Raw genomic sequence first — 17181 nt, forward strand, 5'->3', positions numbered from 1 at the left:
AATTTCAGCACCTTTGGACACTGGCAGTGGTAGTCTCACCAGGGAGAGGCTTATTAGCGGCATTTGCATAAAGTCGCAGATGGGTGACCGCCAATAGATGCTGTCATGGCCGCGTCTTCATTCACTTCTGAATCAGTCCCTCTATCTCTCCTATGCTGCGGTTTAGACCACAATTATATAATTGATTGATACCTTTCTGGTGCAACTTAAAACACTGGCCCTGATTCAGAGCCAGACGCTCTGATAGAGCGCTCACTCTGAATCAGGGCCATCCTTCTTGTTTTCAGAGCGGCCTCCTGGCCGCTCGCATAGCTGTGGGTGACCACCCACAGCTATAGCGAGCGGCCAGGAAGATGGTCGCGATGGTCAAGACCACCGCGACCATCGGGCTTGTGATGAGACCCTTGTGGTAGGGTCTCGTTGCCGCAAGCCCCAGAGTGCTTTTGGCTCTAACAGAGCCGAAAGCACTTCCACTGACATCACTTGTGATGTCAGTGGGGCCGGCCCCAGACGGTAGGCGGTCGCTATCCAGGTCTCGCACATGCGCACGACGGAGCCGGCATGCACACTGGGCCACCATCGACCCACTTGCGAGCGCATAGCGCTTGCGAGCGGGTCTGAATCAGGCCCACTGTTCCCATTTACAGTTCTGTATTCTAACAGGGAGACTGGGGTCAAGATGAAAATGCTACTGGAAATTTAAAAATGCTCTTGTCAGATGGAATACAGTAAGTTAACAGGAACAGATTACAGGAATGCAAGATTGCACACTAGTAGCAAATTCATGTTAATACAGGATTGTACACTGGTAGCCAGGTAGTACATAGGACTATCAAAGCCATATGAACACACAGTGAATTACATTACCCACTGGCTTACATTACTGTCCATTTCTCTGCTCAATCGGTGTGCATTAGCAATCTCCATCCATGTGCACATGCAATGGCGCTAATTCCTTTCTTTGGCACTTAGGTCCTCATTCAGACCCGGTCGCAAGCGCTGAGTGCTCACAACCGGGTCGATGTTTAGGCCCTGCACACATGCAGCAGCCGCACTGCACATGCGCAAGCCCCGGAGTGAGAGAGAAACTCTCTCGCTCAGGAGCTCACTACAAAAGGGCCGACTGTCGATGTTGGCCCGTTTTGTAGGCGGGGCGGGGGGGTGGTTTCACAAATGGAGGCATTCCTTAAGGAACGCCTGCTGTTTTGTGGGTGGCCGCACTGATTCAGCAGTGATGTCAGTGGGGAGCTTCCTGCTCGATCAGAGCAGGAAGCTCCCTGGGGCTTGCGGCTCCTGAGACCCAACCTTAGGGTCTTGTCGCAAGCCCCGATGGTCGCGATGGTCTTGACCATCGTGACCATCAACCTGGTCTGTCGCTAAAGCTGTGGGTGGTAACCCACAGCTTAGCTAGCGACCAGGAGGCCGCCCTTGAACCGTTAAGTGGCCGCCCTCATTCAGAGCGAGCGCTCGCTTCTTGCTTCCGCCTCTGAATGAGGGCCTTAGACAGTATGCTGAAATCCAAGAAATCCACACGCAGTTCCAATTGTGTGCGATTCCGAATCAGGTCCTACGCTTTAGTGTCTAGTTTCAATGGAACAATAAAAGTATCTTAAACATAATCACAGATTAATTCTCAACTCTCTATGTTCTATTTTCATAATAGGTACATTCCATCCCTATATAAAGAGATCACAATTTCCATAAGGTCTGGGACCCTTGGTTTATTATTATTATTATTATTATTATTATTATTATTATTTAATCTAAATGAGGACTAACCTGCCCCACACGAATACATTAGCATTTGTGTGTTCCTTGTTGTGTCTATTGCAATCAGCGCCAAAACAGGGTTGACTAGCACCTTCTGCCAGCCACGCCCCACGGAGTACAGGGCAGGACCACCAGTGCCGGTAAGAAGAACAGCATTGCCTGCAGCAATCCCCACACACATCCCTTCCACACATGCCCCCCTCACCACCACCACCTACTTCTTTATTTTGTCCTTCCAGCTTTGCCTCTTTGGTTTATATATATATGTTTACATACAAACATCAAATATAACTGAAAAATATATATAAAAACAGCTCAGTTGGCCCTGGGAATTACAGTGTGTGGGCGTCATATCTAAACTGCACCAGTGGCACTGACACTTTCATTAGAAATATGACCTTTAGCGTGAGCGTAGTCTGAGATCACTTGAAGATATTAATCATATCATTATTTAACTACTTTTGTCCTTCGTTACCATAACAGAGAGGAAACTAAAATGAATCTATTTTTTTATCTTAGAAAACAATAACTGTACTGTAACCCCTGCCCTTCAAAACTTTATATACACTAAGCTTCATATAACTGATTTCATTTTCCATTTATTATCTTCATAATAGGTTTAATGTAACTATAGTACAGTGTGAGAAATCTAAACAATATGCATTTTTAAATTGCTTCTGGTTTGTTTTACAGAATACAATACAAGTAAGGATATTGAACAGGTCTTTTACCACCAGTCACAGTGAAATGTAAATGAAAGACACAATTGTCAGATAACTTCCTCAAAGCTATTTTGAAGCAACTATATAGTTGTACACATCAGGCAACCTTTCATCTTCAGCATCCATATCGTATTTTTTCGTTAACCACTTAACTGATGATTTAAAAAAAAAAATTGTACTCGTAAATTGTTGATATTTTTCAAATTATTGAAATATTTTTTTGGAAAATAACAAAAATGCACAGGGGGTGTTTTGAAATAACCCCCCCCCCCCACCGTGTCCATAGGCCCTCATTGTAACATTTACACCCACCCCCCACTGACAATAGAACACCACCAGTAGCAATAGATACCGCTAAAATGACCCCCTTAGTGGTAAAAGAGGCTCTGTATTGTATAACTCCCACCCCCACCTCCATGTAATGTGTCTATGTTTTTTTTAACACTTCCCACCAACACCACTTTCCCTATGACCAGTGTATTTTTTTTACTACTATACCCCCCTACCCATGACCAAATGACTTTACTGGGGCATTACATCCATCCTCCACCCCCAGTGCAAGTAAAGTCCCCTGTCATTGACCAGTATGCAAGATACTTCAATCTATAACAGATGTCCATGGCTTTAGTCAAGTCAGCACACACTTGAGCCTGCGTGATGTATCAACCCCACTCACTTTTAAACAATCAAAATTATACTTGCCACCACTAAGAGTTTTTAAAGAATGACCCATTCCAACTAGGAAGCCTTAAGTTCTTCCTACGATTACAGTTACAACACAGTTATGCTTACCCAAACAATATGTAGGATGGTCTAGCCGTCTAAAAGGGCATATCGGATTCAATCAGAGTCAACAGAGACCAATCTTATTAAATTAATTTTTAATATGAGAAAAGTTTCTACCAATGCATAACATATAAAAAAAGATTGAATAAAGATTTGACATACAAGCAAATACGTTTCTATAACTAAAATGGAGAAATGCAAATAACAGTTTCACTTATATCAGATATAAATATTAATCTGTACTGTGGCAGATACAGATGTTTTAGGAACAATCTCCATGCATGATAGACTGTCTAGACTGGACACTAAGGGCGTGATTCAGAGCCGCTCGCAAGCGGCCGCTCGTTTGCGCCGAGCGATGTTCGCAGAACTGCGCATGCATATGGGTTGTAATACGCATGCGCGAACCATTCATTGCGGTCGGAAATTGTGTGCTCGCAAAATAGCGAATGCCTGCTAATTTGAGTGACAGAATGAGGCATTTGTGGGTGGTAACAGGGGAAGGTGCTTGAAAACGGGGAGTGGTGATCCAAACACAGGCGTGCCAAAAGGTCAAAACGGGCATTTTAAGGGTGTGTTAACAAAGCAGCGTCATCGACCACGTCACTTGGTTGTTTCTTAGCCTGAACTGTTCGCATGATTGCGGTAGGAGAATCCAACCACAAGCACTGCGAGCAGTTCAGACGCCTTTCGATGTACTCGATTAATCAAATAAATAGCGGAGATGACGTATGATGCGAGCGGCCAGGGGGCGTCTTTACAAAATAGCGAGCGCATATTTCGTTCGCTCGCTCAGACATAGAGGCGTCAACAGACCGCAAAGAGCGAGCGCTCAATTTAAATAGCCGGCCCCTTTATCTGAATGAGCGAGCGCAAATAGTGTCCGGCTCTGAATCAGGCCCTAAATTCAGACTGTCACTGCATTATGGAAATGGACTGTGAAAGCTACCCTTCTCTTTCCTGCTTTTCTACAGTTACACATAACGTCCTACACAGGAAGACGGGCAGTTATTAATATATGTGGCGAGAAGACATTGATATTTTCCTGTCAGATGGTTCAAACACACATTTTTGGTAACTGAGTATTCATAGATCTTAAAAAGGAGTCTTTAGAAGTACTCACCATGCCAGTACGTGGCTTCTAAAGCCGGCCATACATGGTGCATTTTATAAGTTGGTAAGATGTGTTGTACAATTGCCCTTGAAATTCTTCCCTTGAAATTCTCCAACGATGTGGTCAAATGGTGTACGATTGATCGTTATGATCATATGATAAGATGCATACAAGTGTGTCACATTGTACACAATAGAACGTAATCTTATGATTTTGCAGTAAGATCTACGATCCAGCTATACGACTGCGGGGACGCGCATTGACATCGTAAACACACAGAAACAACACGCGATGTGCACGATTGATCGTAACATTTGATCGAAATCGTCCACATCGTGCAAAAAATCGCACCGTGTATGGGCCGCTTTACACAATTTGTTATAACTGAACATAAACCATGATCTTGTTCCGGTTGGTACAGTATTTGCTAGTACCCACTCTGCTCTCATGCATTTGTGGAGACTTTGGGCTTGATTCAGTACGAACGGAATTGCAAGCAGATATGGTAATGCAGCATTACTTATCCAACGCAGCATCGGATAATCTGCGAGAACATCAGCCGGGGTCACGCAAGCTGGCCGCCGCAGTTACTAAAAAGAGGCCAGGAAATCTCTGACTGCAAACGGAAATCCTGGCCTATTCCCCCCATCCCCCCAATGGCGGAGACCCGCCTACATTACGGGAAACAGAGGCCGTCACCGCCTCCAAACGTCTAGCAGACTGTCAATTACTGACTGTATGCTGCCGCTCTGCGTGCATTCACTCAGGACCCATGCGCATGTGCAGTACGTGTCAGGTGTCTGCACAGATTCCCGGCCATAGTGCACGGCTGAATCAGGCCCTTTGTGTCTCCACATAGGTCACAGGACAAAGACCATAAATTTGTTTATACAAATAATTAACTTTGCATCTGGTCAACACATAATAGGTCACTAAGAGGACAGCAGACTTGATGCAGGCAGGGCATATTTCTAATATACATCTCAATGTGATAGGGAATCCAGGGGGGCCGACACAGCACACCCTGCAGCCATAGTTAGTTATACATACCTTTCCGTAGATTCCGGTGTCATGTTCTGAAGCGCCGGACTGGAGCAGCAGAGCAGCAAAAATATCACAGGGTGGCCATTTTCCCGGTGACTTGTGCATGCACAGAAAAAATGTCCTCGGAAAAAAGGTGTGGGCGCCATTTTCCCGGAGACCATCCTCTCTGTGCTGACAGAGAGGAGGGAGCCAAAACGGAGGCTGCATACGGGCCCCCTCCTCTCTTAAAACGCCCCTGCTGGGAGGGCATGCCACAGAGTGGGTGCAGCCTGAAAAAGTCATGTAACCGTGATTGTGAGCAGGTAATGGGAGTATAATTACCAAGCACAGACCTTAATCCCTCTTTAGATATTCATGACAAATAATGATGCAGAGATAACTGAGCTAAATTAAGTCATTATTTTAATTAATTTACGAGGTATGTCTATAAAATAACGAAACTGTGATTCCACCTAGTAAACAAAGCAGTCAGAACAGGTTCTAACTGCATACATAGTAACCTTGAACTTGTCTGAACCTGCATGACAACCAGCAACACTCTATGACGTTCAGGTGATTGTGAGTCGCCATTTAATTTGGTTGTGTTTTCTGTAGAGTGTCGAAAAAATGCTAAGTTTAAAAGTTGAACAATGTGTCTATTTGACATTTTTAGTCAAATTTTTTCGATATCAAGGGTGTAATTTTGCAAGAATGGGTTCCAAAAGGCACAACAGTAACCAGCATTATTATAAGGAAGTTTTGAAAAAGCTGAGAGAAAAGAGTCAGAAAAAAATGGCCGCAACTGTGGGAAAATGATTTCATTCTTCACCAGGACAATGCACCTGCTCACAGAGCACTTTCTGTGACCGACAATCACATTACTACACTTATACATCCTCCATATTCACCCGATTTAGCACCTTGCGACTATTATCTTTCCCCAAAAGTTAAATCAGTGCTTAAAGGGCCACATTTTGAATCAGTTGATGCTGTAAAGAAGAAAACGGCAGATATGTTGAAACAACTAACAGAAAATGATTTGCTCCATACCCCCGACCAGTGGAAAACAAGACTACAGCGATGTATTAGTGCAAATGGGGAGTATATTGAAAGGGACAAACACTAAATTTGTAATACCAATAATTAAAGACGAGTTATTTAATCAGTCTCGTTATTTAATAGACATACCTCGTATATAGTGCCGTCAATTACACAGCACTGTACAGAGAATTTTTGCACACACAAATGCATAGGTATTTTTTGTTACTTACCGTATATACTCGAGTATAAGTCGACCCGAATATAAGCCGAGGTACCTAATTTTACCACAAAAAACTGGGAAAACTTATTGACTCGAGTATAAGCCTAGGGAGGGAAATGCAGCAGCTGGTAGTGCCCCCAGTAGTAATTCCGCCTGGTTGTGCCCCCAGTAGTAATCCCCCCTGGTAGTGCCCCCAGTGGTAATCCCCCCTTTCAGTGCCCCCAGTAGTAATTCCCCCTGGTTGTGCCCCCAGTAGTAATCCCCCCTGGTAGTGCCCCCAGTGGTAATCCCCCCTTTCAGTGCCCCCAGTAGTAATCCCCCCCTGGTAGTGCCCCCAGTGGTAATCCACCCCTTTTAGTGCCCCCAGTAGTAATCCCCCCCTGGTAGTTCCCCCAGTGGTAATCCCCCCTTTTAGTGCCCCCTGTAGTAATCCCCCCCTGGTAGTGTCCCCTGTAGTAATCGCCCCCTGGTAGTGCCCCCAGTAGTAATCCCCCCTGGTAGTGCCCCCAGTGGTAATCCCCCCCTTTTAGTGCCCCCAGTAGTAATCCCCCCTGGTAGTTCCCCCAGTGGTAATCCCCCCTTTTAGTGCCCCCTGTAGTAATCCCCCCGGCAGTGCCCTCTGTAGTAATCGCCCCCTGGTAGTGCCCCCTGTAGTAATCGCCCCCTGGTAGTGCCCCCAGTAGTAATCGCCCCCTGGTAGTGACCCCTGTAGTAATCGCCCCCTGGTAGTGCCCCCTGTAGTAATCGCCCCCTGGTAGTGCCCCCAGTTGTCCCCCCCCCCCAGTAGAGAGAGACATAATAAGAATTAAAAAAAAAAATCACTTACCTGAAACTCCCGCTCCTGGTCCCGCCGCTATCAGCTCCTCCGGCCGCTGTGCATGGGAGAGACGTCATTCTTCATGACGTCTCTCTCATTACCCACTGCGGGAGCCGGAAGATGGCTCCCCCAGTGGGAGCAGCAGCAGCCGATGAGAGTCTGACAGACTCTCAGCGGCTGCTGATTACAACAAACACACAGCTGCCGGCTCCGGCAGCTGTGTGTTTGTGCTGTGTAGCGCTGACCGAACTCTGTCCGGTCAGCGCTACACACTACACTCGAGTATAAGCCGAGGGGGTACTTTTTCAGCACAAAAAATGTGCTGAAAAGCTCGGCTTATACTCGAGTATATACGGTAACCTAAGTGTAGAAGGAAACTGGAGCACCTGGAGGAAACCCACGCAAGTGAGAACTTACTAATTGTACACAGACAGGGCCCTGGTCATACACTGAACGCATGACACCAGTGCTGTGAGCCAGCAATCCTAACCATTGTGCTGTAATGCTGTCCCTTTTCTCAGTTGCTCCAAATAATTGCCAATTCTCAATTGCACCGACTACAGTGGCAAACGCAGGATTTCTAGAGGGGGGTTTCCAAATGCTTGATTTTAGAGCGAGTGTGGCTAGTCCATGAAGAGGGCATAATTAGCACTTATCCAGCTTTAATATGCGTCAAACGAAGTATATTGTGTGCCATAATTCCGGCATATACAGGACCAGTGATCACAGTAAGCCAATAGATGCGGCAGTATGGCCATCCAGCCTGAGCTAAATATTTATATTTTAGATGTGGGCACCATTCCAGAGTATTAGAGCAAGTCCTGGAGTCTGGGAGCAGCAGAATAACCTAGCACTGCCCTGGACATATATGTACATATTGGGCTCTATAGCAGCACATCCCTAACAGTGCATGGTTTCCAGATCTCCTAGTTGATGCACAGGTTATTTATTAATAGCTGATACATGTGAAACGATCATCAGGTGGTACTAGTTATTTCATTTGTGATACTGAGAATAACATGCAGCACTTATAAAATTCTATTATATTACTATTTCTATGAGGTCATGGTGTGGGCTGGGAAGGGGGGTTTACAGGCAGACGGAAACCCCCCCTGCGTTTGCCAATGGAGTAATTGCCCAATTTGACAATTGCACCAACTTTGTAAACAGATCTAATGAGGGACTAAGTTGTTTGTTAAACATTTGCAACTCTATAACTTTGTTCCTGTTATCTACTAAAATGTTTTGACTCAATGGCTTTGCACAATAACTCATTTCACACAGCTGTGCTGGGTGCAGATACCATTGTGTCGGCTGGCTGGCTGGCTGGCTAGGTATAGTTCTACAATAAATACACATTTCTAATAAAGATATTGCTCTTTTGTTTCTTGAAACCGAACAAAAACATTGTGTTTTGCAGCGATATGCCGCTGAAATGAGAAAATGTAAAACTGCATAGAAAAGCAGCGGCATAGATCAGTCGTCTCATTGTCTGCAGGGCTCGCCCCCTCCTCTCAGAAAGGAGAGAGTGTTTCAAAGCAATCCTAAAAATGCTTATACAAACAGAGCACCAGTGTCCAAAACAAGGCAGCTGGTAAAGTTGGTACATTTACTGTCAGCAGACCATGCCTGGCGAATTTATAGCTGGGATATTCTTTTCTGTTCAGGGAGGGGAATAAAGGGGACAGCTGTTCTTCTAAATATTGTAAGTCATACAGAAAGCTGCAGCTGCAGAATAGCTGTTACACATCAACGCAAAAGGCCCAGCTGTCAGCCAGAAACATTTAGGGGTCTATTTACTAAGCAGTGTTAGGAGATAGAGTGAAAAGTGATAAGTAAGTGATAAGGTGCCAGCCAATCAGCTCCCAACTGTCATCTCACAGGCTGTGTTTGAAAAATGACAGTTGGGAGCTGATTGGCTGGCACCTTATCACTTCCTTATCACTTTTCACTCTGTCTCCTAACACTGCTTAGTAAATAGACCCCTTAAAGGCACAAGCATGGTCTGGGTGCTGTCATTTACTTAGTAGACAAGGTCAATGCTATTTACTATGTAATGGTACAGAATGATCATCTTCATCCCATGTTGCGATATTTGTCTCCTGACAGGAGGGGTATACAGTATTTTGGGATGACAATCAATAAAGCAATCATGGTTGCTTACTGGTTTGGTGATCATGACACTAATGTTATGGATACGTTACAGCCTACTCACCACATTCATGCCTACCCCCCCGGAATTCGCGGGAGGCTCTCAATTGTTCAGGTAACCCCCCACACCCCCGGAAGGATAGGCACTTCTCCCGCATTCTGCCCACCAGGTAGTGAAGTGGGCAGAATGGGGTGAATTTCCGCGGGGATTGCGGGTCCCCATGTGCGGGGCTTAATGATGTGATTATCCATGAATCGCGTCATTTAGCCATGCTGCATATTTCAATTAGCGCCAATCATGTTAATTTACTGTGAAGGGGTGGAGCTTAATTATGCGACCCATCAGGCCCTGCCCCCGTCGCAACCCACCTGCCTCTCCTCCCCGGGCATCTCCCGGGGAAGAGATAACAAAGGTAGGCAAGTATGCTACTAAGTCACCAGGTCCACTTGAGCATTAATCTTGGAATGATGTCTGAGACAGTGTTTTCTACCATCATCGACCAATCGTTGATTGACTGACTTTATTTTAGAAGAATGCAGGACTGTAACTACTGGTTGGCCAGGATGGACATGTCAAGGGATCTGACTAAAGGGTGCGCCCACCGGCTCAGCCAACCACAAGTTTTAAACTCTGCAGGGCCCACACTCAACCGAGGATGAGGAAAGCTCTAACAGAACCTTTATGATGTTGTGTCGCAGAAGGGCCGCCTTCATGATTAATGATGTCAGAACGCAGATGAGTAAGTCCTTCACTTTGCCAGGAGTGCTGGGACCTCTATAAACGCTTTTGGAGAAATGGTGCAGCATCCATCAGGCACAATTGCATACATGGGTAAACTCAATGCCAAACTGTATACTGTATGCTGATGGTGGCCCAGATTCTTATTATTTTTATTATACATATTTCAATTTCCATTGCTTATATAACAACCATGTCTATTGTTTTATGGATACTGCAAAGTCATTGAAGGTTACTCCTTTTCCACTGCTGCAAAATGCCGGGTTATTGCTGCGTCAATCTGGGTCGCGGCTCAGTGGAAAAAGGTCCCCAAAAAATAACCTGGGTCCAGTGACCTGGGAATCCATCCTGGGCACCAACCAGGGTTGGACATGGGAGGGATGCGGTTAAGGGGCAGCGTACACAGTTAACCTGGGTTGGACGACCCAGGTCCCATTTAAAGCATGGGGAGATCCGGATTTTCCAGCACTTGGAGATTATGTCATCTCCAAACACTGGCATAAGATTCCACTGCACCCGGGAGCAGTGTGAATGGCATCGACCCAAGAATAACCTGGGTTGGCACTGTGGTGTGAGGAGTCTGTCCAAGTTCTGACCTGGTTTAAAACCATGTTCTTTGGTGGACTTTGGTGGAAAAGGGGTAGTATTTACCCTGCATTTTTGTGCAAGTTTTCTCTATACCATAGCAGGCAATCAGACATGTGCTTTCACTGACCAGCTTGCACCAGATAAAGCTTATTAACTGTTATAGCATATTGCAATAAGTAACCTACTGTAAGTGCAATTGGATAAACAAGAAAAAAAAAGTCTAAAGAAAGAGAAGGAAGAACAAAAAAACTAAACAAACAAAAAATACCAACAAAAAAAATTCCATCAATAAAACAGCACAAATTTTTTTTTGTGTGTGTGTGTGAATATTATTATCTACACCAAATGGCTGTCATCTAGTGAGGTTCATGTAAAATATAAGATCAATTGGACAGAACATGATTATAAATTGTACAATGTTCATGATTGTATCCCTTTAGGAATTGTTTCAGATACCTTTCCTGCATACTGTAGATTGCAAAACAGAAATAAAGGTTCTTACCAGTCCATTGCAGGAACTGATAGCAGCAACACCACTTCCAACTCCAGCTTGGCGCACGGTGCCAGTAAGGTGACAGAGGTCTCCTGGCCGAGGGCTGATTCTTACTCTGCTGTGATTTCCAGTTCGCCTTTCAAGTATATAGTTATCTGACAGAAATCCTTCATGAACGGTCAAGTTAAAATAGAATTCCTTAGTTCCGTGCAGAAATCTGTAGTGTACATTCCCAGAATGGACATCCCGTTTTCTTCGTTTGAGATTTTCATGGTGAGTTAGGCTGTAGGACAAGAAGTTTCCAGCTTTGTCTACCTTGACAGGTTCAACAACTTCATATTCAGGTGGCAAGTTACTGGCATAGTGTTCTGAAATACAGGCAGAGGATAGAACTCAGATAAGGGTCACAAGTCATTTCTAGTCTCTTTGGGTGAAAAACATAACATTTAAGCAGTTTTGTTTTTACTCTGTAGCAAGGAATGGCAACAATGTGGCAAATTAAAAATACAGTAGTTAACACAATTGGTGACCAGGCACTGATAATATAGGAGGAATAAATTAACATCACCAAAGTCCATATAACTGAATTGGAAATTAAAATTATTATACTGTAGCTGCAAATTCGAAGGGGCGTATTTGTCACAATCCGCATCTCATATGCGATATGATAAATTCGCCCAAATTTGCAAGGATGTATCAAATACCGCATGCATGGACAGAGTTTGCGAGAATGCTCTGTCCATGTGAATCGTCTCCCCGCACTTCTCAGGGTATTTTGGTACTGTGCCTGTGTATGCACAGTACCAATCCCCCCTCACTTAGCCCCTTCCCCACACACACACACAGCTTATACTTACCTCCATTAAGGTGATCTGTCAGCTGCTCTGTGATCCTGTCATCTGATGGCTGTGTGTGACCCGGGCCATCTAATCCCTGCAGTAAACTGAGGATGCCGCTTGGACTTCACAGCATCTCAGTTTAACAATCAGATGACCTCGGCACAGTGATCAGTTGAATGGGTCACCGAGGAGCTCACCGGGGCACCGATCACGTGAACTAAGGTAAGTGTGTTTTTCTTTTTGTTTTTTGCTTTCACTGTAATAAGCCTGTGGCCTATCAGACACACATGGCTGATCACAGAAGCCAATTCTGGGCTCTGCTCTCCCTGTCAGCAGAAAGGAACCCTGCTTAACAACACTCCCAGATAGCATTATTATCGCAGGACTACCTCACAGTATTTTTTCTTACAATTTCTTTTAGTAAATTTGAAACAGATCGCATTTCCTATTACAAGTCTACTTACTAAAGAATGCGAATTTAAAAGATTGGAGGAGATTTTTATGAAAAAATGCTCCAAAAGTCCTTTCATAAATTTAAACATGATACTAAATTAATGTGAAAAGTGTGTGAAAACACCCGTTTGCACATTATTTTAGTAAAACAATATATCGATAAATAGAATCCCAAATGTGAGCGTGTGTGTGTGCGCACTCAAAAAGCAATTAGCAAAAAGATAACCACTAGTAAAAATGTGCTTATATAAAAAAAGGTATAATGATGTGACAGAACAACTTCAAGACATGTCAAAATGCACTTTGATAAAGCCTTCGGGAAATAAGGCAAAACCAGTCAGAGGTGATAGCTTGATTTTACTCATGCATTGGACCACCCTACTGGGATTATCTTCTTCAACCCTGCAGCCAATTTAAAGCTCTCTAGCCTTGCATATTAAAGTTCTGGCAACTGCCACTGCTATGAAATCAGGATAATCTGTCTTGGCATTTACCTCCATACAGCCGTTCACAGCACTCAGACTGGGCACAGTCTGCAGCCACAATTACCTTGCACAGCAACCATCATTTACTGGACACACCACGCGACCCCAATGCATACAGCCAGATCTTATGGGTAAAGTGAACCCCGCTTATGTGATAAGTCAATGAAATCTATTTAATTACCGGGACTCTTTTTTTGTTCACTCATTTATCACTTTTAGTGCTGTACTGGTTGTTTCATTTCTGCAAAAAGAGCTTGATATCGATTTAAATTTCATCTTGGGACCTGTAGCCTAGTGTCCAAATTTTTTCTACTACTTGCATTGCAATTTTTTACTTTTTAGATTTGAAGGAGATATATCTAGTACATTTATATGCTTTGGCTGGTATATCAGACCCATTTATTTGATATACAATTGATTGTTATTTATATATGTTCTTAATTGTTAGAAAATACTTTTTTACATAAAGATATTATCACTCTCAAATTATTTTGATTTGTCTTGAATCTATTCTTCCACATCACAATACATTTTTTTATATTTGCACATTTACATTAGTGGTCATCTTTAAGTAAACAATAGTAGCAGTTGCAGCCAGTCGTAAAGCAATAGGGACTGTATCGCAAGCAGCCATTGTCTGCTCATCACATCAACAAGTGGTATACCTGAATATGGTCCTGCAGAGGAGATACAGAAGACTGAAAAAAGGTCATAGAGGGGAAAGAAGAACACAAAAAACCCTGAAGTGTAGGAGAGAAACAGAGTGGCAGACACAGAGGGACCGGAGAGCAATAGGGGAAAAAAAGAGCAAGACAGAGGAGGGATGAAGAGAGAGAGAGAAGAGCTAAGAGCGAGAGACAGAGTAGCAGGAGTGAAAGCAAAAGAGTATAGAAAGAGTGTAAGAGGGAGAAAGAGAAATAGAGGAGGAAGAGAAAAAAGTGGGAATCAGAGAGATAGAGTAATAAGGGGAGAGAGAGGAGGAGATAAATAGGGGGAGTGTTGAAGAGAAAGGAAGAAGAGAAAAAGAGAGAGTGAAAATCAGGGGAGAAAAAACAGTTTAAAATAAAACTAATATTTGGTCAAGAAATGTTGATGTGTTTTTGTTTTATAATTGTGATCCCAAAAATACCTTTTGTAGGAGTCCTAGTGGTGGAAGATCAGCTTCTATAGTAGTTATTTCATAATTCTGATCACCCACTACAGTTTTGCAAGACTTACGGCAGCATTTAATGGTATCTGCCCTCCGCTGTGATATTATTACTCTGATGCCTGCATGATGACTGCATTACCTATCGTTTAAACCCTGAGACATAACACCTGCAAAGAAGGTAACACAAATTGGTGTTTGAAGTGGGAACGGGCAGGGAAAGGCAGGCAGCCCCAAGGTTGTATAGCAGTGTTCATTATCCATATCAATAAAACTAAACTGTATCACTCTACCAGAAGACAAGTATTGATAGTTATTCTAAACTAAAGCTCACATATATAACGTATTAGCAAGTATGTGTGTTTGGGCATAATAATTTAATGGAAGCTTGTTTGAAATTGAAATACTTCAATAAGGATACAGTGCAAATTATAACTTATTTTAACAAATGTAGTATAACATATGTGAAGATATTTTTTAACTACAATATAATGATCATTGGTGCATATTAATAGACCTGTAAGCCAAGTAATATGTACCGAAGTATATAAACTGGATCATGAAAAGTTATCAACTTATTTACACTAAATATAATCTTTATATTTTTTACAGACAATTTAGCTACATATTTTAAAGACAGTTTAGTTATATATAAAATATATCTGTGAAATACAATGCATGCTAGCTGACTGCACAATGTATAATAATATACATGTATGCTTTAGGTTACCTATACAGTATAACATCATATATACATTCACTCTTCTGATTTCTATTAACTCATCTGCTTTATTGTATAAAATATTGGTAACACTAGTCACAACTATACAGCCTGAACATACAGCAAAGTCATTATTGTACAACAGCTACATCCTTCAAGTTTATATTTTGTTCCAACCTGATCTTCTTGGTTTATTTATTCCCTAAGATCCATGCACAGCATGTGCTTAGTAACACTTGAATGTTCTAATATAATATCTATGTATCATTTACATTACTGTGTGTTCACTGTAGCTTGTTTTCAATTGAATAATACATTGGTATGGTTCTATATGCAGTACGATATTCATATTGTTATGTAGGTTGAACAACACATTTGAGTTCATCATGTACTGTATAAACATCTTTCCTTAAAGCAACGCTCTATCTATGCTGTATCCAACTCATATAACCAGAATTGATGTAATTTTTCTTCTTGTTTTATGAAAAAAAAAAAAAAGGAGGAAATTAATGAAAAAGACATAAAGGTCACAATACAGAAACGCTGCTGCATAGTAAGAACATCGTCCACTCAGATAATTTTATTTTGTAAACTATACAAGAAAAGCGTGAGACTCTAATCAATTTGCTATGATATGGGTTACATATTTATAGACAATTTCACCAGCTGCCATTTTCAGGGCTTTACTGAGATACATATTGTGACCATCGCCATGGGTTACGGCGATTCATCAAAAGCCCATGTCATGACTGTACGTATTTTGTGTGCTCTGTATAAAGTGTGTGTATTATCATAATTCCCTAAAGTATATATTTCAGAAATGGCTGTTTGCGTAAACTGGATTGCATAAACTGATCATGGCAGATGGTCAAGTGACACCTGGTCTTTGAAGACAATGTTTCCTGAATGTAACGTTTGCGCCTACACTAGAAGGCCATGTATGCTGTCACACTGGCTGCTAGAAGGGTCATTTGTAACACATTATGCTAGCAGTCTTCCTATCATAAAATACCCTAAAGGTCCAGGGAGGTATATTAGTGTCAGGTCTTGTAGTTGTGCTAATTTGCATCTACACCGACCCTGGGAGAACAAAGACCAGTATTTTTGAGCCTGAAAAGGGTGGGGGCTGCTGGGGGATAAGCAAGTCATGGAACTATAATGCTCAGCAGTCCTCGCTGCCAGGGCCGAAACTAGGATTTTTGTCACCAGGGGCAAGACAGTAATTTGGCGCCCCCCATGTAATTCCCCCTGCAGTAGTGCCCATATTGTAATGCCCCCATAGTAATGCCCATATGTTAATACCCCCACAGTAATGCCCCTGTAGTTCCCACCATACAGTAATGCCCCTGTAGTGCCCATGCTCCCATATTAATGCCCCTGTAGTGCCCATGCTTTCATAGTAATGCCCCTGTAGTGCCCATGCTCTCATAGTAATGCCCCTATATTGCCCATGCCCCCATAGTAATATCCCTGTAGTGCCCTTACAGTAATGCCCCTGTAGTGCTCATGCCCCCACAGTAATGCCCCTGTGGTAATGCCCCTGTAGTGCCCATGCCCCAATAGTAATGCCCCTGTAGTGCTCATGCCCCATTAGTAATGCCCCTTATTGCCTATGCCCCCATAGTAATGCCCCTGTGGTAATGCCCCTGCCCCCATAATAATGCCCCTGTAGTGCAGCTTATTAAAAAAAAAATACTTACCTTGAACCCCGCTCCTGCATCCAGCGTCGCATCCGGTCCGCCGGCTGCTCCTTGGAACTATGGGTGAGATGTCATGACGTCTCCCCCATAGTGCCCGTGGGGAGAGCCGGAAGCTGGAGTTCGGGAGAGAACTCCAGCCTCCGGCTCCGGCTACACCGCGTCGCTGCAGAGAAGGAGCCGGGCGCCCGCTGGTAATAAATATTACCAGCGGACGTCCGGCTTGGAGCCTCTCTGCAGCGCCGGGCTGGAGGTCACTGGCACCAGGTACAGCGGCTCACCCGGTGCACGTGCACCTCCAGCCCCCCCTAGTTGCGGCCCTGCTCGCTGCTACGTTTTCACTTCTAGGGATAGCTGAGAGCGATGAAGTGCTCC

At 43.5% G+C, this 17181-nt stretch overlaps 1 protein-coding gene across 1 annotated transcript in view; it reads right to left on the reverse strand.

Moving 5' to 3' along the window:
• The window catches only part of ADAMTS12 (ADAM metallopeptidase with thrombospondin type 1 motif 12), a 727141-nt gene that overhangs the window by 648712 nt on the left and 61248 nt on the right, over positions 1-17181 (reverse strand). Inside the window, exon 2 of the mRNA XM_088466956.1 lies at positions 11474-11832. Coding sequence (XP_088323082.1) covers positions 11474-11832 — 359 coding nt within the window. The remainder of the gene's footprint in view (positions 1-11473; positions 11833-17181) is intronic.

Source organism: Taudactylus pleione, unplaced genomic scaffold (assembly GCF_031769625.1).
Source record: "Taudactylus pleione unplaced genomic scaffold, aTauple2 ptg000068l, whole genome shotgun sequence".
NCBI classification, from domain to species: Eukaryota; Metazoa; Chordata; class Amphibia; order Anura; family Myobatrachidae; genus Taudactylus; species Taudactylus pleione.